The sequence below is a fragment of the Triturus cristatus genome, chromosome 12 (genome assembly GCF_964204655.1).
Source record: "Triturus cristatus chromosome 12, aTriCri1.1, whole genome shotgun sequence".
Taxonomy (NCBI): Eukaryota; Metazoa; Chordata; class Amphibia; order Caudata; family Salamandridae; genus Triturus; species Triturus cristatus.
The window spans coordinates 125,474,955-125,497,018 of record NC_140595.1 but is presented as its reverse complement, the minus strand read 5'-3'; the positions used below and the strand labels follow the sequence as shown (position 1 = coordinate 125,497,018).

General features: G+C 38.7%; 1 protein-coding gene across 1 annotated transcript in view; it reads right to left on the bottom strand.

Annotated features, from left to right (window-relative positions):
- The window catches only part of LOC146772858 (uncharacterized), a 71,253-nt gene that overhangs the window by 4,628 nt on the left and 44,561 nt on the right, over positions 1-22,064 (bottom strand). Inside the window, exon 5 of the mRNA XM_085638173.1 lies at positions 584-636. Coding sequence (XP_085494299.1) covers positions 584-636 — 53 coding nt within the window. The remainder of the gene's footprint in view (positions 1-583; positions 637-22,064) is intronic.

The following is a 22,064-nucleotide window of genomic DNA, read 5'->3' as shown; positions in this document are numbered from 1 at the left end:
CACCCAGCGGTCACCCAAAGCACAGCACCCAGTGCTCACGTGAATCACAGGACTCAGTGCTCTCATGAGGAACATCATCCTGTGTTTCTAAGAGAGACATCAACTAGTGCTCAGCTTGGGGGCATCATTAGTGCATCCCCTGTGCACATCACTTTGAACTGTTCTGTCGTAAATTGCACCATGCCTCCGAACACAAATCAGGCTGAGCTTCATCACCATGTGCCTCCTTCTGCACAGCATTATCTAGGACTCTTGTATATGTGCATTAACACCTTTATGCTTGTTAAACTTTGCACTAGGATGCGGGTACTTCTGTTGGATCCTATGAAAATGTAATCTGTAGATGTGTTTGTGTGCACGTGTGTTATTATATTGTGTGCTTCTACGTGAATGCGTAAAAGAAAAACCAAACCCTTTTGGCTTTGACATTACTAGTTATAAGATATCTTTCTGAGTGAATATTGAGCTATTGAGGGTTACCATTGCAACATTCTATTTCTGAGTTCCAAACTTACTTCCACTCCTTTGTGTGGGTTTTTAAAAAGAAACCTTGTGGAAGTCCAATTTACTGGGTTCATCTTACCTGTGTGCTTTCTGTTTGTGCCCTAATTGCCACAGTCTGGCTCCCACGGGTTCCTGAAACATAAAAATTGTTTTGATTTTAACAGGTTTTTGTTGTTACATCCTGAGACATTGTATGTTTTCAATGTTGATAAGATATGCACAAGTTATTCTACATTCAGTATGTCATAAGTTGTATTGTTCCTGTTTTCTTTACTGTGCATCAAACTGAAACTGAACAGAGAATAAAGCAGATGCACATGGACTGTTTGTAAAAATGTAGACCATAAACATTTCATTTGACCAAAATATGGTTGTCAAAATATGAACCACAATGGCGTCTTTACACACATTTAATTTAAAAGGCCAAAATAGTTGCTTCCAAAATATTATTTATGGTCCCAAAAATGTACATTGTATTGCTAACTAATTCAGCTTCATTTATGAAAAATTAAAGTTCATATATTTATATATATATATATATACCACTTGTTTGACAAATAACTACTTTTTATTCAATAAGGAAGTTTTCCAGCAGCTTCGCGGCGTGGCGATGGGAGCATGCTTCTCCCCCAGTTACGCGTGTTTACACGTGGGCTGGTGGGAGGAGCATGTTCTAAGGGTCGTCCACAGGGTTATGTTTGAACAACATGTCCTCCACTGGTGGAGATTTATAGATGATGTTTGTTTAATTTGGAAAGGTACCATCGAATCAGCCAAAAACTTTGTGGAAGAAATCAACAAAAATACATTGAATCTTAAATTCACTTCAGACATTAGCAACACTAAAGTGCAGTTCCTGGACGTTGAAATTTTCATTAGGGAGGGCACAATACATACCAAATTGCACAGAAAAGTAACAGCTGGGAACTCAGTATTACATGCTAGAAGTTCCCATCCTCGCCACCTTATTCGCAGTATCCCCTTTGGGGAATTTTTAAGAATTAAACGAATCTGTAGTCATGAAGACGATCTCATAACTTGCCAAAAAGAAACGTTTGAAAGATTCCTAAATAGGGGTTATGTCACTTCTGATCTGAATGCAGCTCGAGAAAAAGCGAACAACACAATTCCAGTTGCCCGGCAGCACATTGATCATGAGGCCCAAGATTCACTAAGGCAAAGTACTAATGATATAGATTCCACTATTGTGGAATCTATAAGTAACATCAGGTTAATAACAAACTATAGTACACAAGAGAGACAGATTTGTAGAATTTTATATAAAAATTGGCCCATAATTCGGACAGACATCACGATGTCACAAATTCTGCCGGAACTCCCTCTGCTGACATTTAGAAGGGCCCCCTCAATGAGGGATGGTCTAGTAAAAAATAGTCCTGAGGTATTGATTTCAAACACATGGTTAACAGCTAGACATGGTTTTTTTAAGTGCAACTCTTGTCGCGCGTGCAAATTTGGGAAAAAAAATGCTGAATATGTCACAGCTTTTAGTTCTAATCCAGTTAAAATAAAAGGACATTTCACTTGCAGAACAGAATATGCAATCTATATTTTAGAATGCACCTGCCAGTTATTATATGTCGGCAGCACTAAGTTGCAAGTTTTTAACAGGATTTTACAACACCTTAGAGCAGTGGTCAATTCCGATCCCACTTACCCTGTAGCGCGACATTTAAAATTGGTGCACAACAACAACCTCAATGACCTCAGTTATTATGTCATCAGTGCGATACCCAAGAACATCAGAGGGGGTAATTGGGAAAAAAGGCTAAGACAAGTGGAGTCTGAATTTATCATGTTATTAGATACTAAAATGCCAAATGGGCTGAATAACAATGAAGATTTGCACAACTTTTTATAATGAATTAATTCAACTATATATTCATGGGGATGTTGATGGTGGGTGAAGTCCTGGTTCGCTTTTAGACTGGCGCTTTTATCCCTACGTTTGCCAGGTTTTTATCTAGGTCTCTAGATTTTATCTGGTTTTATGTGGGATTGGGTGTTGGTTTTTGGGCTCCTGGATTTGGCTCATTTTAGACATCATTTTATTAAAATTTGTGCAACTGTGTAATTTTGGGGCTGTTATTTATTGGTTTTACTTAGACCTATATGTTATTACCTGTCAGAAGAGTAATACAAACTTTTTAAGGTCTGGATTTTATTGTAATCCATAAAATTGATTTCCTTGTCTCATCAGATGCTTCTTGTGAGAAAGAATCTTGAAGAAGATGACGTGTATAACTGCATAAACATCACATTCTCAACTAATTGAAACATGGGAGAACTTGTGTAACGTCTATCATAAGCTGCTATGTATTTTATACTCATTGATTTGTGTATATATAAGTTTACGATGAAGATGCACTTTAACATTAGCACTTTATTTGCACTACTTTGCACTTTTCTGAGCGATACCGCAGAACATGATAAATATTTCAATGGACTTGTGTAATCAACAATATTTTATAATTATAACTATGTAACAGCAATTTTGCAAAGCTACAATATTTCGATATAGTTGCACTATGCTGGAATATATGGTCAACGACACTAGATAGGTGGTTTCCTTATTTATGTGATGTCTTGAAGTTGTGAATTATTATTAACGAACACTATGTTCTTAGTCAGTATTCTGATTTTCACAACCCACTACATATAATAATACATGGTATGACAAATGCTTAATGATATGTTCCAAATATGGAAAAAAAGCGTATAGGAACACTATGTTCTTATTTTGCATTATTTAGATTTTTATACCTATCTTTGTGTAATACAATTTTTATTATGAAATGTTTGACAAATGTAAAATTGCCTATGAGAAACCACGCTTTTATATTTTGTTAAATCCAAGTCCTATGTCTATTCATATTTGAAAACTTTATTGACAATTTTGTAAGCGATTCTCTGATTGGGCACCTTATATATAGCCACTGATTGGTCCTGCGCGTCATGTGATCAAGACTGCCGTGGGGCAGTCGAAACGCGTCAGGCTGAGCACTTGCGAATTATTTTGCACTATGCACTTTAATCTGCACACCAAATAAAGAAAATTCAACTTCCACGCTGTGGTCCGTACCTGCTTTTTGGGTTCTATCGGGAACCGTTTCAGGATACTTGGTTAACGTGTTATATATATATATATATATATATATATATATATATACACACACACACACATATCTCTCTCTATATATATATACATATATATACATTACCTACTGACGGTTGCCAGGAGGTAGTTATAGTTAGGACCTATTTTCCATAGGAAATCCGCAACATTCTATTCCCAATAACTTTGGCGCCGGTTGACGAATCTTCGTGAAATTTTCAAAACTTTCGGCCAGCTCCGGTCTGCTCCTATCCTGAAAGTATCAGGGTGATTCGTCAAGCAGGGGCCGAGAAAAAAGGTGGGGTCCCAAAACGTGTTTTCCCCATGCAGTTTTCCATAGGAACCTTTAGTCGCAGCTACAGACCGAACTGCTGAACGGAATTACACCAAATTTGGCAAAAATGTAGCCCTTGGTTCAGAGTCATGCCTTTTGGTTAAATGGTGTAAATCCGTTCAGTAGTTCCTGAGAAAATCAAAAGTAAAATCACATATATATCTGGGCGGCGCCTAACCACACATCTCATCGTGAGATCTGATTGGCTGTCAGCACTTCATCCAAGAAGTGTTGGCAGCCATCTTGGGACCAATATACATGATAGCACCTCATTAAAAAGCATTGCGGTTAATAGAAGGTTTTAAGACTGTAGTTACATTATAAATCATTTGTTGATGGTACCATACTCATTTTAGGAATTGTGGTGTGTTCTAAGGTGATTTTACCATGTGAAAAAGTCTTCTGCTGGGATATCATGAATCATGTTTGAGAGAACTATTTTCTCATGCTTTTCCCACAGAGGTTTGGAAGGTGATCTATAAGCTAAACTGAGAGCATGTTTTCTGTAAATTCACATTATCTTTCTCAGTCATTTGAGAATGAAGACTGACATTCTCAGTAAAACATGTACATCCAACAAGGGCAGAGACTGTCAGTTGATTCCTTGGTGTTCTACTGCAGCTTCCCAGAGTGTTCTAAAGAACAACTAGAGCGCTAACAGTCCTAATTATGAAAAACGTATTACACACCTGAAGCCATCTTGTTTGGAATAAAGTGGTAACTCTTAAAACATTTAATTTAAAAAGGAACAAAATGAGGGGGTTCATTTTCCCATAGAAAGTATGATTAGTGCTGCAGAAAGAAAAATGAGGGCACATTTTGAGTGACTTCTCAAATCCTCTTCTATTTTATTAAAAAATTCTGACAAGCAGACTGAAACATGAACTTTCAATACCAGCAGCAGACTTCCCTGGTGAGCAGTAGCTTTACTACAGTGATCTAATGAGCAACTAGAGTGCTAACATTCTGAATTTATGGCAAATGTGTGAAACATCTGAATGCCTTCTTGATGGAATCAAAGTAAAAAACTGAAAGTATTTCCTACTCTGGAGACTGTAGTAAATGAGGAAATTAGGAAACTTAATAGCAAATAAGTCTCCCAAGATGGCCACCAGAGACAAAAGAGCCCAAATGTAGCAAAAATATCACCCAGATGTAGCCCAAGTATAGCCCAATGACAAAATGTCCCAGAGTGTTCTAAAGAATAACTAGAGCGCTAACAGTCGTACTTATGACAAAAGTATGGCACACCTGAAGCCATCTTGATTGGAATAAAGTGGTAACACTTAAAACATTTAATTTGCAAAGGAACAAAATGAGGGGTTCATTTTGCCATAGAAAATATGATTAGTGCTGCAGAAAGTAAAATTAGGGCACATTTTGACTTCTCAAATCCTCTTCTATTTCATTAAAAAATTCTGACATGCAGACTGAATCATGCACTTTGAATATCAGCAGCAGATTTCCCTGGTGAGCAGTAGCTTTACTACAGTGATCTAATGAGCAACTAGAGTGCTAACATTCAGAATTTATGGTAAATGTGTGACACATCTGAATGCCTTCTTGATGGAACCAAAGTAAAAAACTGAAATTATTTCCTACTGAGGAGACTGCAGTAAATGAGGAAATTAGGAAACTTCATAACAAATAAGTCTCCCAAGATTGCCACCAGAGACAAAAGAGCCCAAATGTAGCACAAATATCACCCAGATGTAGCCCAAATATAGCCCAATGACAGAATGTCCCAGAGTGTTCTTAAGAACAACTAGAGCGCTTACTGTCTTACTTATGACAAAAGTATGGCACACATGAAGCCATCTTGATTGGAATAAACTGATAACACTTAAAACATTTAATTTAAAAAGGAACACAATGAGGGTGTTCATTTTGCCATAGAAATTATGATTAGTGCTGAAGAAAGAAAAATGAGGGCACATTTTGAGTGACTTCTCAAATCCTCTTCTATTTCATTAAAAAATTCTGACATGCAGACTGAAACATGCACTTTTAATACCAGCAGCACACTTCCGTGGTGAGCAGTAGCTTTACTACAGTGATATAATGAGCAACTAGAGTGCTAACATTCAGAATTTATGGCAAATGTGTGACATGTCTGAATACCTTCTTGATGGAATCAAAGTAAAAAACTGAAAGCATTTCCTACTGAGGAGACAGCAGTAAATGAGGAAATTAGGAAACTTCATACCAAATAAATCTCCCAAGATGACCACCAGAGACAAAAGAGCCCAAATGTAGCACAAATATCACCCAGATGTAGCCCACATGTAGCACAATGACAGAAGTGTGCAAAACACTTTTTATTCTTTATGTTTTTGCAGTTTTATATAGTGCAGACTTGTCAGGTATTGGAGTGCTTTACATGAGCATTGGTTACATCACACAAGAACAAATTCATTTTGATTGTAGACATGGGGAGATTAAGTGATTTGACCAGAATTACAGAATGTCGAGCTGGAGCAGAAACTCCAACCTGGTTCCCCAGTTGCTAAGTCTGCAGCTCTGGAAGAAACACCACATCCTCTCCCCTAAATGCAATATTTAATCAAGTGGTCAACTGGATAAAAAAAACATAAAGATAACAAATAATTTAAAAGTGCTTTGTCGCTATTTGAAAACTCAGAAAATATGTCCTCATTTTAGTTTTTTAGAGCACTAACTATAATTTTGATGAAAATAAGACCCTCTCATATATGTAATTTCTAAAGGAAATGCTCTAGGTATTACAGTTTTGATTACATCAAGATGACGTCAGGGGTTCCACACTTTTGTAATAAATATAGAATGTTAGCAATCTAGTTGTTCATTAGGATACTGTTGAGAGGCAGAGGCCAGGGGCACGGACTCTGAAAATTGAAGGCAGGTAGGAGGGTGCAGAGGCAACAATTTGACCACACTGGGCTGGCAGGAAGGGCAGTGGCAACACAACAGACTATGGAGGACAGTGGAAAGGGGGGCAGGGGCAACAAACCAATAATACAGGACTGGCAAGAGAGGCTGTGGCAATATAATAGACCATTGTGGGCAGAAGGAAGAGGCAGTGGTAGTACAACCATACATGCTAACAGACTCGATTCAGCCAGAAAACGTCCAATGTCTTTAAGCTCAAATGAGCTTTATTTGATCTGTCTCCTGTCTACAATCTCCTCTTTTTCAATGTAACTCAAAGGGGAAAATCAATACCCCAGTTTTTTTTCAAAATCTCGCTCTTACCATGTTCAAAATGTTCGCAAGTATGGTACATTGGATCATGGAAGGCAGGAGGAATTGGGGTAGGGACATGGACTCGGATAACAGAGGACAGGAGGGACATGGAGAGGTGCACCAAACTGACCCTACAGGGCAGGCATCAGGGTTTGCAGCAGCACAATACACCACACACGGCATGTGGGACAGGAGTGCAGCACAAAAATCCATAGAAAGCAATAGGGAGGGTACAGGACCATGCACATGGACAACAGAGAACAGAGGGGAAAGAGGCAATGGTAGCTAGCTGACCATAATGGACAGACAGGAGAGAAAGCTGCAGCATAACAGATCATAAAGGGCAAGAGGGACGGATTAGAGGCATTACAATGGCACAGACAAGCCAGGAGGGAGGGAATAGGGGTCTGCACATGGAAACAGAGGGCTGGGGGCAGGGCAGGAGCAGCAAGATGACCATGGAGGTCAGGCAGGATGGGCGCTAGAAGCAAGACACACCATGGAGAGCAACAGCGAGACTATGATGGTACACACACAGACCATGGAGGGAAGGTGGGTGGGGTTCAGGGGCAACTAGCTGACCACACAGGGAAGGTGGGAGTGGGCGTGGCAGCACAGAAGACCATGCATGGCAAGTGGGAGGGTGAGTGGCAGCACAATGGCTATGATGGGCAAGAAGGAGGGTGCAGGGGCATGCACAAAGGACCATGGAGGATAGAAGGGAGGGTCAGGACCTGGGCACAGACAAGAGAGTTCAGGGGAAGGGGCCTCACAACAGACCACGCGGGGCAGGCAGGAGGAGCAGTTGCAGCACAACAGACCAGGGAGGGCAGAAGGGTGTGGCAGTAAAATGGACCATGGAGGACAGGAGGAAGGGGATAGGGGCATTGAATGTGGACAGGCAGGGTGGAGGTGCCAGGGACAGGTTACAGTCATCTGACAATGCTAGGCAGGTGGGAGGGGAGTGGCAGCTCAACAGAATACTCAGAGAAGATATGAGTGGCAGGTCCATGGAACATGGTGGTTAAAAAAGGATGGAGCAGGGGCATGCACAAAGACATTGGAGGGCAAGGTGAAGGAGAATAGGGGCATTAAGCTAAGCACAGAGGCTAAGCAGGAGGTCAATGATGGGGCATTGAATTGGGCAATGGAGGGCAGGAGGAGTGGACTGGTACATCATGCTAAATGGAGGGCAGTGGCAGCACATCAGACCATTAATGGCAGGAGGGAGGAGGCTAGTCCATGGATTCAGACAACAGAGGATAGGGAGGAGGTGGATGGGGCAGCAAGCTATCTGTTCAGAGAAGGCGGGAAGGCCAGTGGCAGAACAACGGCCACACAGGGCTGTAATAAGGGAACAGGGACATGGACTTGGACAATGGATGGCTAGGAGGAGGGAAGGCAGGAGCAGCAAGCTTAGGTGGGGCAGCACAATGCCAGGCCCTGCTTCCAACCCCCCACCATCCATTGTGATATGCATCTTACTTAACGTTAAAAAAACCTAGAAATTTGCTGAAAAAAACAAAGATTACAGGGACGGTATAGTTAGACTCAGATTTCACTCATACACAACCAGTAAAATTCAGCAGTTCTAGTTACCTGAGCTAACTATAATTTACGCCCCGCAATGTACTGCTCATGACCTCAGACATTACATCATTCATGGCATGGTCAGTTACATCACTCATGACATTACTCATGACATCTCAAATGAGCTGTGAATGGAATAGAACTCTAATCTTTTTTTCCTTTTCTTTCGTGTAACAACCATTATTATACGCAACGTGCCCAGATTAATATGTCCGATAGCCTTTCACTTTAAAGTAATGTGTAGTCCATTGTTTATTTTGATGTTTGCAATTCTAAGTATGTTTATTATGAATAAGTCACGTTGACAAACATGCAGGTATGGCGGTCACGGGGTAAGATATGCTGAAATGACATTGTGTGCATATTAACACTTGTTTTCTTTTCTTTACTGTATCAATTCCTGAATTTTCACATCGTGACCAGGCCAGCTTTTTGGATTAAAGTAATGCACTGCTGATTACGTAACATATTACATCACTCATGACATGGTCAGTGACATAACTGATGACATCACTGATGACATCTCAAATGACATCACTGATGACATCATCTACGTGATCATCTGATGCACCTCCTCACACACTAAAATACAGACTACCATTCTCGAAACCATAAACACACCAATACTAGTACAGCTACAATATTCTGTGCACTATGCATGCAGACCTCTAATCAGCTACATAGCTTTGATACGGTGTTTTAAATACTCAGTTAGTACCTATGCAGTCTAGGAATCCTTCTGTCTGTCCCATGCACTTCTCCATTAAACCATCCAGCACTATCTACGTATCCTATCACTCTGCCAATCCCTAAGCACTAATAAATTTAGCATGAACTCTCTTTGCAGCACTGAAATTACTCCAGTTATTAGTCATATACTTAAGGAATGGTCTAGCCACTAACACAATTGCAGGTACAATACTTTGTACACTATGCATGCAGACCTCTAACCAGCTACATACTATTGATACGCTCTTCTAAATACCCAGTTAGTACCTATGCAGTCTAGGAATCCATCTGTCTGTCCCATGCACTTCTCCATTCACCCATCCAGCACTATCTACGTATCCTATCACTCCACCAATACCTAAGCACTTATAAATTCAGCACGCACTTTCTTTGCAACACTGAAATTACTCCAGTTATTAGTCGTATACTTAAGGAATGGCGTAGTCAAAAACACAAGTGCAGGTACAATATTTTGTACACTATGCATGCACACTTCTAACCAGCTACAAACTATTGATACGCTCTTCTAAATACCCAGTTAGTACTCATGCAGTGTAGGAATCGTCCAGTCAGTCCCATGCACTTCTTTAATCACTTATCTACCACTATCTACTTATCCTATCACTCCACCAATACGTAAGCACTTATAAATTAAGTGTTCACTCTGTTTGCAGCACTGTCATCATTCCAGTTACTAGTGGTATTCTTATAAAATGACCTAGGCACCAACACAATTACACATAAAATATTCTGTGCATAATCCCTACAAATCTCTAAGCAGATACATACTATTGGTCCACTCCATTAAATACTGAAGTAGTACCCATGCAGCATAGGATACCTCCTGTCAGTCTCATGCAATTCTTCAATCACCCATCTAACACTATGTTCTTATTGTATCAGTCTGCCAATACCTAAGCACTTATGGGGCAGATTTACAAGCACCCTGCGCCACCAGTACGTCACTTTTTGCAACGTAGTGATGGCGCCAGGCACTCCTTCATATTTACAAGGAGAGGAAAAGCCACCCTGCGTGGATTTCCGCTCCTCGTAAATACGATCCCTTCATACACAGATCTTTGCGTTGAAGGGGTATCCCATAGGTGTTGCTGTGGGTGTCCCCACGCAACACCCATAGAACAAGACACATCTCCAGGTTTATGAGAAATTGTAAATCTGGAGATGTGTGTGAATGCTGCGCCATCCTAAAGTTGGTGTAGCAAGGCGCAACGAGGAGAATTGTTTTTATGTCTCCTCATTTTTTCCTCTTTCAATGCATGCTGCATTCCAAGGCATACATTGAAAGAGGAAAATGCCTTTACTGTTTGTTTTTGTGCAGGAAGGTGTCCCTTCCTGCACAAAAACAATCTCCACACGACACAGACTTACTTACACCATGGTCAAGGGTGCCTGTGTTACCGCATGGCTGCAGTTTGTGCAGCAGAGCAGAGGGAAGCACAGAGTTGCAACATATTCATGTACATATGTCACATCCCTGTGCTTCGGAAGTGCCACAGTGCAGTGCAGCTAAAGAGCTTGCAGTGTCACGCTGCAGTACTTCCTCATAATTCTTCACCTATAAATTCACCATACACTACTAATGCATTCTTTCAGTCAATCATGCTGTATACATATATTCAACCAAACTTTCACACATTTCACGACGTTTCTAAAATGGCGGCTAGAATCCGCGCACCCACTGTGATGTGTACGCTTTGGGTGCGCGACTCCGAAAAAAAATGGAACATTTATTTTTTTTAAAGAAAATAATATAAATATATTAAAATAAAAAAATAAAACAAAAAAATTAAATAATATTTCAGTTGTCATTTTTTTTTGCAATTTTCAGAAAAATATATGTCACTGACCATGTCATGAATGATGTAATATGTGACATCATCAGCAGTGTATTGCGGGCGCGCGAGTTATAGTTAGCAGAACTAACTATCACGAAGGAATTTCTATGGTTTTTTACAAGTAAAATGTCCAGCTAACTATAACACCCCTGAAACCTATGGTTTTATCTGTGAAAATGTATATATATGGATATATACATATGTATATATATAAATATTAACTTTAATTATTTATATATATATATATATATATATATATATATATATATATATATATATATATATATATACTATCCATCCAGCTCCACAAGGGAAGAAGGCACGCACACGAAGTTTGAAGGTATAGGGCTCCCTTTATTATCTCGGGTCTCCCTAGACCCCGTAACTGAAGAGAAACGTTTCGGCTGCTGGCGCAGCCTTTCTCAATCTGATAAGCACCATGAAACTGTGAGATTATATAGCCACTCCCCCAAAGAAGGCATGTTACACCTGAATAAACATAGAAGAAAGATGGTTCCGATATGCACAAGGTAAGAATTCTTTAAACACCTGTAAAACAATACTGTGGCTGATAAAATTCAATATCGCAAATCACATATTAAAGCAAAGTGCAGAGATGCGTCTAAATGCATAATGCATAATTAGTTCACACTCCAGCAAAAATACTACTTTCAAGTCATTTAAAGGGCACACGGAAAGCCAAAATATCCTGCCTATGGGTTGGGCAATAAAAGTTTAAAACACAATACTGTGCAAATATACTCTCCTGGCATGGCGCTGACACCTTCAGAAAGTGTATCCCAACATGACATCAAATAAAAAATGCCAACATGCTGCTGATACGATATAAAATGTACAACAATATAGAGGAGACAGCATTTCTATCGATATAACACATAACAGGAACACTTGATATCATGGGGCAATATACTGTAAAGTTAAATACCACGCGAAAATGCAAAGGACACCTAGTGTATATATATATATATATATATATATATATGTATGTATAACCTACTGGCAGTTCCCAGTAGGTAGTTATAGTTAGGACCTAGTTTAAATAGGAAAACCATTTTTTACTTACCTATAACGTTGGCGTCGTTTGACCAATCTCAATGAAATTTTCCCAAAAATGTGTCAAAGTATGTTCTGTGTATCATGGAAAGTTTGGGGTTGATCTGAGCAGTGGAGACTGAGAAATAGGGGCACGAAAAAAGGGTGTGTTTTTCATGTTAATTCCCATAGGAACGCATTGTCGAACCTACAGCCCGAACCGCTGTTTGGAATTACACCAAACTCGACAGAAAAGTAGATGCTGTTACGCAGATTGTACTTTTTCTTATTTGGTGCAAATCCATCTGGTAGTTTTGGGGAAATGTAAGCAGAAATGTATAGATATATCTGTGGCTGCAGATATTTTGCAATAAATCGCGAATGCATGCACCAACGGGAATGTTCTGATTGGCTGGACGCAACCTGAACAGAAAGTTGTGCCTACCATTTTATCGTCCGGTAAGGGTTCTCTGGGCTGAAAATGTGTGTGAAAGCTAACAAAAGGAGTCAGGTGGAGATACTCTGACCCCATGTTAGAGAAATGGGTGTATAGTAACACAGGTTATGTGTCCAAAATGTATTTTTGTAATCGTGCTCGATATTCGCGACGCTGACGTGATCGCCAGCGCACCGCCTGTGTACCATCGCAGGGACGTCACGACTACTGACGTTGTCGCAAATATTGGCAGAAATATAAAACAAAAATCAGTGAATCATTAATAAGCATTGTCATAGAGATATTGAGATTCTGATAAATGTTTTTGTAGAGTTATTTAGATAATGATATCTAGTGTGATGGTTAGAGTTTTTTATATAGTTATAATTTTTTAATGTTATAGTGGCTATTGAATTCCTGCTTTTGCTTTCACACTTTATCCGCGGGTACTGTGATTACTGACATCATCGCGATCTACTGCCTCATCACAAAACGGCCAATAGGTTTTAAAGATAGTTGTTCTAGAAATACACTAGAAAAACATGAGTTTGAAGTGTACAGTAATAAACCCCCAGTGTGTAAAGTACTGTAGTATGTGTGCAAATATGTGTTTTTCACATTATGGAAAAGGCATGATCGCCTCAGTTAACGGCCTTGTCGCAACTCCCTGAATAACCACGAAAATGGAAAATGGGTCTTAATATGGATTTTAAAGAAACTTAGCACCAAATCATGAGTTTAAACATGTTTTTAAAGAAGCATGTAAATAGTAATATGTGTGGCTCAATGTTTAGAATGGACTTCTTTACTTGTTATTTTTGGATGTGTTGGTTGCAGTTGAATGTCTGCTTTTGTTTTCCATTCTCAGTGACAACGTTGTGTTGATTGTGTGTAAATGACAGCTACGCATAAGACCGGATGCAGTTTATCAGGTTAATTATAAACACCCTGTTGCCTTTGTCTGTAAAGTGCGCTCCATCATTTCTATAAATTCCATGCATGTGAAAACGCAGATTGTTGTTATAGATACAGCCCATGTTATGGTATCTGAGGAAAGCAGAAACAGTTTTATTAACATATTTCCTGGCTTTGTCAATCTGTGGACAGAATTGATTTGACTACTTCCATTTCTGTCTTTGGCATATATTAGAGTACACCAAGACCATGAGAGGGAAAAGCGGCCTTAGTTCAGCTAAAGTTTCTTTCATTAGGATTTTCAGCCCTACCCCAGTCAATGTGCCTAGGTCATTGCCTCCACAGTGCACAATTATGAGGTGAGGAGCTTGGGAATCCATAATGGATTTAACCAAAGCCAGCAACTGATGAAACTTTAACCCTCTCTGCCCAAACCAAGTAATCTCCACATTTGGCAAACCCAAGTCTCTTTAGCCCAATAGACATAGCTGTGGCCCACAATCCACGCTCTAAGCATTTTGAAGTGACGGAGCAGTAGCAGTCAGGTGAAGGCTTTAGCTGAATGAGGTAGTTTTCCAAATAAAAAGCAGTTAAAATTAAGGTGAATAAAAACAAAAAATATATATTTCATTTGATGCTGTCAGCATGAAAGCTCCAGGGCCAGATAAAATTCCCGGGGAACTCTGGAAACATGAGAATCACTTGTGGGCTCCATACATTAGTTTGCTCAGTAATGATATTGTAAGAGAAGCTCCAATCCCGGAGACCTGGCGGGGCGCAGAAATTGTAACTATTTTTAAGAAGGGAGACAGACTTAATCCATCACATTATAGACCTATCAGTTTGATAGATGTCATTCAAAAGATTTTTGCCCGTCAACTTTTAAGCAAGCTAAATATGTGGATCGAGGATAATTCTATTTTAACAAAATACCAGGCAGGTTTTAGAGTTAGAATTAGTACGGTAGATCAAGTTTTCAGATTTCTATGTTTAATCTGGAAAAATATTAATATAAAGAAATCTCACTTATATGTAGCTTTTGTGGACCCCAGAGCGGCCTTTGATCTGGTCCCCAGGGGGAAGCTATGGAAATTGCTAAGGGATATGGGTGCCCCCGGGGAAATTCTCCAACAACTGATCAGGCTGCAAGAGGGTAACTGCGCAAGAGTGAGGTGGGGACCTAATGGAGAGCTGACAGAGAGAATAGATATAAAGAGAGGCGTCAGGCAAGGTTGTGTCTTGGCGCCAACCCTCTTCTCCCTTTATGTGAATGATATCCCAGACACCCTCTTGGGTTGCGAGCATGATTCTCCCAAGTTATGTGGTCAAGCCGTTCCGGCCCTATTATTTGCGGACGACACGATTTTAATCTCCCAGACCCCTAAAGGACTACAGAATCTGTTGAATAAATTCCTGTCCTATTGTCTGGACAAAAATCTCGAAATCAATGCTTCCAAAATTAAGGTCATGATGATCAGTCCTCACAGGGGTTTTAACAAAGCTTTTATTGTAAATAATGAAAAGATTGAACACGTGCAAAATTTCAAATACTTGGGTATTACCCTCGACACTAAAATGAATTGGAAGCCACAAATAGAAAAATCGAGGTTAATACTAACACAAAATCAAGCCCCCATAATTAGGAAGTATAAGAATAGCCTTGTTAGAGCAGTATCACCTGCAATTGAGCTATTTAAATATAAAGCTCAATTGGCTACCCTATATGGGGCAGAATTATGGGGCCACGTAGTAAGAGATGCCTTTTCAGTCCAAGAAAACAGCTTTTTCAGACAACTTTTAGCTGTTCCAGGCTGCACCCCCTTAACCCCTTTATTTTGGGATTTGAACATACGTTGTTCGGATGATCATGCCTACCTACGCCCACTACTATACTGGGTTCGCCTGTGGTCCATCGATGAGCTAGTGGACTACAGAGATGCACTAAAGGAAATAATGCAAATAAGGAACACCACCCGATTGGCATGGTTAGTGCACTTCGAAAACTGGTTTTCAAAGCTGGGCCTACGTAGTTTTTGGACAGATCCTGATTCCCTTACCAATTCCTCTAAAAAATTGCTGAAGGCAATGTACTGGGAATATACTCATAATCGTCTATTACAAAACTCTAAAGTAGGAATATTGACCCTTAAATTTTCCGATGTAAAAATTGAAAGTAAATTTGAATGCTTTATGGATGAAATTCAGCCCCCTCTAGCTAAATCATTGTATCTAAAGTACCGTTATGGTATTTTACAATTTAAATCTAGAATATCAACGTGGGCGTGTAATAAAGGACTTGGGTCCAGTACCAAATATTACTTGTGCCAATTGTGTGACATGGGTGTTAGGGAGGATGAGGCCCATGTTCTATTTATAGGCCCCGCATATCTGCAGGCAAGGATAAAGTGGATTAAACCCATTTGCCTCCTCTTAGGTTTTCGGCGCATTAAAGATGGGGAAAGAGCGTTCAAGGGCGACATGACACAGACTATAGTATTCAGCCTGAGTCGTTTTCTTCTTGCTGTAGCGATAGTTAGGAAAAGAAATGGCCTAAAAATGTAATGGTATTATCAGGACAAGTACTGATATGACATATATTAGCCTTAAAGTTTCAGCCATTGAATGCAAATTTGCTAAATAAGGGGGATCTTCTTTCGGACGTCCCCTTTACACATTAATTACTTGTAATATGTGTAAAGTTTTATAGATCACCATGACTCAATCACCTATTAGTTCTGACATTCTTCTTTTTAACTTAATATGCCCTGGTATTTTTAACTTCTCTATTATATTTATTTTTTATATATAAATATTACCTTGCCCATGGATGGTTGGTTTTGCCCTAAAGGACTGATGAATTTATACTGTGCTTGGAAGAATCTCTAAAGCCTTTATATACTGTGTGCCCTTCAAAGATAACCCTTTACTAAGTAGATATTTTATGTATCCATGCATGTACCAACTGTATTTCCCTTAAACAGCATATCCTGTTTATGATGATTGTTTTTAAATATTGTATCGTACTCTTTTTATGGTTATTTCAACCGAAATAAAGAAATTGATGAATAGAAGTAGGTAGTGTGTCTGATTCCTTAGCAACAAGCCCTATTTATGGCTATTGTTTAAAAAAAGAAATGTAATACATACATGGATATGCTTTGAATCTATGAAGTAAAACACACCTACTGTATCTTATTTAGAAGTAACATGTTCCTTCTAGAATGTGCTGTGAACGTGTGACCTACAGGTTCCATTGGGTTGCGAGTCACACTGAGCTAAGAGGGTTTTGGAAGAAGGATGTTAAAGAGACAGAACATTTTTTTTAAAGTTGAGGAGTTATGACACAATTTAAGTAATGACAAACTTTAATTTCCAAATCAGGACTCTGTAATAAACTGTTGTTTAGTATTTAGATTTTAAAAACTGAAGCTTAATATTGGTTTAAACTCCCATCTTTTTTTGCGATGAATGCGAAAACATCGCAAACACACAGAGGCAGGAACCTCGTTTTGAAACAGAAGGAAAGGGTTAACAGATGCAAACCATTCATAAGTGGAGATGCAGTAGTCTAAAATGAAAGACATGATTTCATTTGATGCCTTTCTCATGACCATAGAAAGGAAAGTTGAATAGCTTGCCATTTAATAGTTTCTGTTTATGAGAGTGGCGTACCATTCTTGTGCTTAGTTTTTGCAAATCTTTAACAGTTTCAAAACTATCCAGAAAGAGCTAAAACAACAATATAATCTACAAACTCAATTCACTGGTATGTATATAACGTTTTAAATATTTTAAAAAAGTAGATTAGAAATGACGATGTATATAGGAGTTTGATTAAAAAGTGTATCACAGTGATGTAAAACAAAATATATCAGATGAACTGTATCTGGCAGCGGGTATGTGTTTAAGATGTTAGTACTGTTGAAAATTACCATGAGCAATGGCTTCAAAAATGAAAATGTTTTATATGTCTAGGCATTATGTGCAGAATAGATACATCTATATTATTTGCGTTCTGGGAGTTGTGGTAGTTGTAGTCACATTATTAAACAGGAGTAGTGTAGACAGAAATAAAAGATGAGAAAATGTGCTGCATCTTTGTATGAATTATAAAGTAGTAATACTTGTTAGTTATGTATTAGGTTTGACAATGTGGTTTTTAACTTATATGACCGGTTTGTATATACTTAGATAATGAGATGGTGAGATATGGTCTTTGTAGTTGTAGTTAGTTATATATATATGATGAGACTCTTCAGTTTACATAAAGATGCAGAGAACTATATATATTTGAAAAGATGGCCTGAAGGTGTATATCGATTATGAAATCACATATCTGTTTAAATGGTGATTTATGTCCTTTAAGGCTGTTGAAAATGTCATGTAAATGGAGAGGGTGGTGTATTTCTTTAAACATGCTATGTTTAACACTGAGGAGGGTTAATAGTGTAGAACATCCCTTGAGAGTTCTTGAGCTAGTTTCATTTGGTGTGTGACTTATCTTTGAGAAATGCTGAATGTATGTTTTAAAGATAGTGTAGGGATGCCATTAAGAAAAGGTTATGTGTTTTGAAAAAGTTAGAATTGTTGTTTTCAGTTTCAGAAACTTACTGATGCATGTGCATGCTGAGTGACAGAGCAATATATGCTCTTAGAGAGTCATGTATGCAATTATATATCAAGTGTGATATCTAGACATATTCAATCACCCAGGCACTACACATGTACTCTTCCAATCACACAGGCACCTATTAGGTACTCATTTAACTACGCAGGCAACACCCATATGTTCATCCAATCACCCAGATAGTAGCAAAGTAATTAAAAAGGCATTTACCTGCCATGGCTGCCTCCTCCTCGCCATGGCTGCTGTCCTGCCTCCTCCTCGCCGTCCTTCTTCAGTGATAACCCCTAGGTTGTACATCTTGTGAATGCGCATGCATCAGCGCAGGATGTACAACGTAGGGGTTATCAGTGAAGAAGGATGGCCAGGAGGGGGCAGGAGATCGGCCATGGCGAGGAGGAAGCAGCCACTGGGCAGGTAAGTGCCTTTTTAATTATTTTTAATTACTTTTGGAGGGTGCAGAGCGAAGTTCCACAGAGTTGTTTTCCAACTCCGTGGAACTTCACGTAGAGGAACTCCGCCTGCTCCGCCCAGGGTTAGCTATATGCTGTGATACACATTAATGGGCAGATTCTTATATGGAGTTTTTCTCTAAATTTAAATCTGACACATCTGAACAGAAAAGTATTGAAACACTAAATGTACTGGTGACACAGTTGTAGAGAGGCACAGAAATTGGTCTCATGTTGTGTTTTGGGATTTACAGTATTGAGACACTTTATGTACTTTTACAAATTGGTTGATGTTTATTTTAAAATTGAGTTCATAAGGGATAAAGTGGTCTTTCAGCGTGTATAAGTGAGAACTGAGATATGGTGCAGCGGTGTCATAGGAAAGGTTGCTATAATATTAAAAGGTAACTAATAAATTAAGTTTTGTGTTTTGGTTTGGGTTTGGTACATTGAAGTAAGTGCTTGTAGTTATGTAGGTAGGTTCATTTGTAGATTTCAATTGCAACATACCATGAAAACGGTTTTTATATTATGTGTAAGCCAGTAATAAAGTGGTTGGTACATTGGCTAGAAAAAAAATTCAAATACATATATTGTTTTATACAGAACAAGATCTGCATATATAAAGACGGAATGCCTACAAAAGCTTGGAAGAAAAAGGATCTGAAGCCACTACAGTATCTATGTAGAACTGAGACTCCAAAGGGGCAAAATGAAGAAAAAGTGGTGGACGAAACGAGAGCTATTGGTAAGAGGACACATTCTTTTCTTAAAAATATATGAGGACATTTACAAAGATTATGAAATAATTAAAATAAAATTCAAACTATGAAAAATATTAACAATGGACAAAATGTATATAACAAGAACAGGGACGAATGTAACAAAGATGGACACACCTTAACCAGGAGATAGAACTAGATTACCCAAATCAGAGCCAGGGTGTTTTGTAGTAGAGTAGTTATGTATCTACTGAGAACTATGACAAATATAGAAGGAGGAGAGAGGCACTGAAACAGAAAGAACGAGTTGACAGAGTAGTTGATAAGGCCTTTGCTTTGAAGAGGAATCTTTTCATTTTGATTATAAGAAGGAAGACTCTTGACAAAATGTTGTTGTGCATGAGGAGACAATACCAGAAAAAAAGATTAGTGAATAGAAGAGAAGACAATGTTATGAAATGAAGAATGGCACTCCTATAGCAAAAGAGGCGATGGTACCTACAAATGTAGAAAAAGTTATTGGTGAACAGGTACAAGAAAGGCAGAGACACGCACCTGTATATAAATGGAAGTGTAGTGGTGTTTGTAGAATTTGACAGCAAGCCATTGCTATATTAAGGAAATTCCTACATATCTTTCCAAGGAGAAGTTTAAAACACAAAATAAGTCCTTTACAAGGATTGGGTTCTTGCGAGATTAGAACGCATACAAATTTGCAAGGACACTACTAAGCGTATTTATCATAGAAAGTGTACCAAAGCACCTTTCATCATTTCAAGATGTTAGCTGCATATCACTCAACAATGCGAACTTTAGTTAGGAGGCAGTATTATGTAAAAACTCCTGCTTTATTTTTAGGAGAAACGAAAGAGCACTTTTGCATGGTACTGTGGCAGACGTAGAAAAGGTTTGTGATGATGTGCAGTTTTGTTTCTTAGGTCCTGAGCAGGATTCTAGGGAAAATGAAAAGTTGTTAAAAGGAGGAGTTGCAGAACAGGACACGCATATTACAGTTGATAGTTTTGAAAAAGAGATTACAAAGTTTAACACAGTGTGGTCTCAAAAACCTGAGTATTTTTGTATATGTTGTTGAGGAACTCACTAGAAGATTCAAACACAGACTGTTGACTTGTTTCTTAAAAAGTGAAAAAGTATAATATGATAACTGGCAAAAGGTAGCGGTGTATTTATTGGTAGAGGAATGCTTTGACTTGTCCATATGGCAAGTTATAAGTAAGTAGTGTTACAATAAATTGGAAGATAATAAAATGAAGACCACATAGAAAATAGATACCCATTTTGTAAGATAATAAAATGCCTGCTAAGGTAGAAAAACTATGAAGGGCCAAAAATAAAAAAATCAACATTTATGATTCTTGGCAGCATTGCGAAGGGCTGTCCAGCACTCACTACAACTTCACAATCCATGCAGTATGATGTCATACAGGAAAACTGTGAAGCCAAATCGTCAAGTTGAGATTAGACCTCTGAAGGTACTCTCTGCCCCAGTGTTGTTGTGGTTGCTATTGACGCTGACGGTCCTTCAGCCTTGCGTTGCCTTCTTGCTACTTTTACACAATTGCTATAGATTGTTTTTAGATGGTAAAGCATGGACATAGTACCGCAAAGAATATTTTTTATTTGTACCCCTTGACCATGTCTTGTGACATATTGTGCATTGCGCAAATCTGCTCTCTATGAGCTCCTTTTAAAGAATGTTCAAGATAGATAAATAGATGTGTTCTTATTTTTTTAGGGGGAAAGTGTATTATGCAATGATATTCCTTTTTTTCTCGGTGACAAGATTTTCTGTTTTGTTTTTTATTTTTTTTGTGTGCTTTTGTAATGTAAAATTGTTTTGTTCTTTTTAATGGCAACAAAAATAGCAACAGAGACAGAAGGAATAGAAAATATGTGCATTGAGAAATGTGCAAAAAATATAAAAGGGGAGAAAAAATGTGGTTGTACGATTTTTTTCAGCATTGCAAATAGCTGTAACACACTGCTCACCTGCACTTATAACAATACTACAGTCCGTGCAATACGTGGCCATTCTTGAAACTCTGGAGCCATATCTGTTATATTAATGTGCACCTCCGAAGGTACTTTCTGGATGCGTATTGTTGCTGCTGCCGCTGATGTAGATGGTCCTCCAGATTCCCTCTGGTAGATCGCCAGTTGGAGACTTTTTCTATGATAGGTTTCACTCGTACAAAACAAGTGATATTCAGAAGTTATAGTTAGCTGAGCTAACTATAACTTGCACCCCCACAATGCACTGCTTATGACCTCACATATTACATCACTCATGACGTGGTCAGTGACATCACTCATGACATCTCAAATGACATTACTGATTACATCATCCAAAGAATCTCTGATGCACCCACTCACACCCCAATATAACCTTTCATACACCCACTCCAACTTCCACACTACCATTCTCAAAACCATTGACACACACATACCAGTACTTTCACACTCACTCATT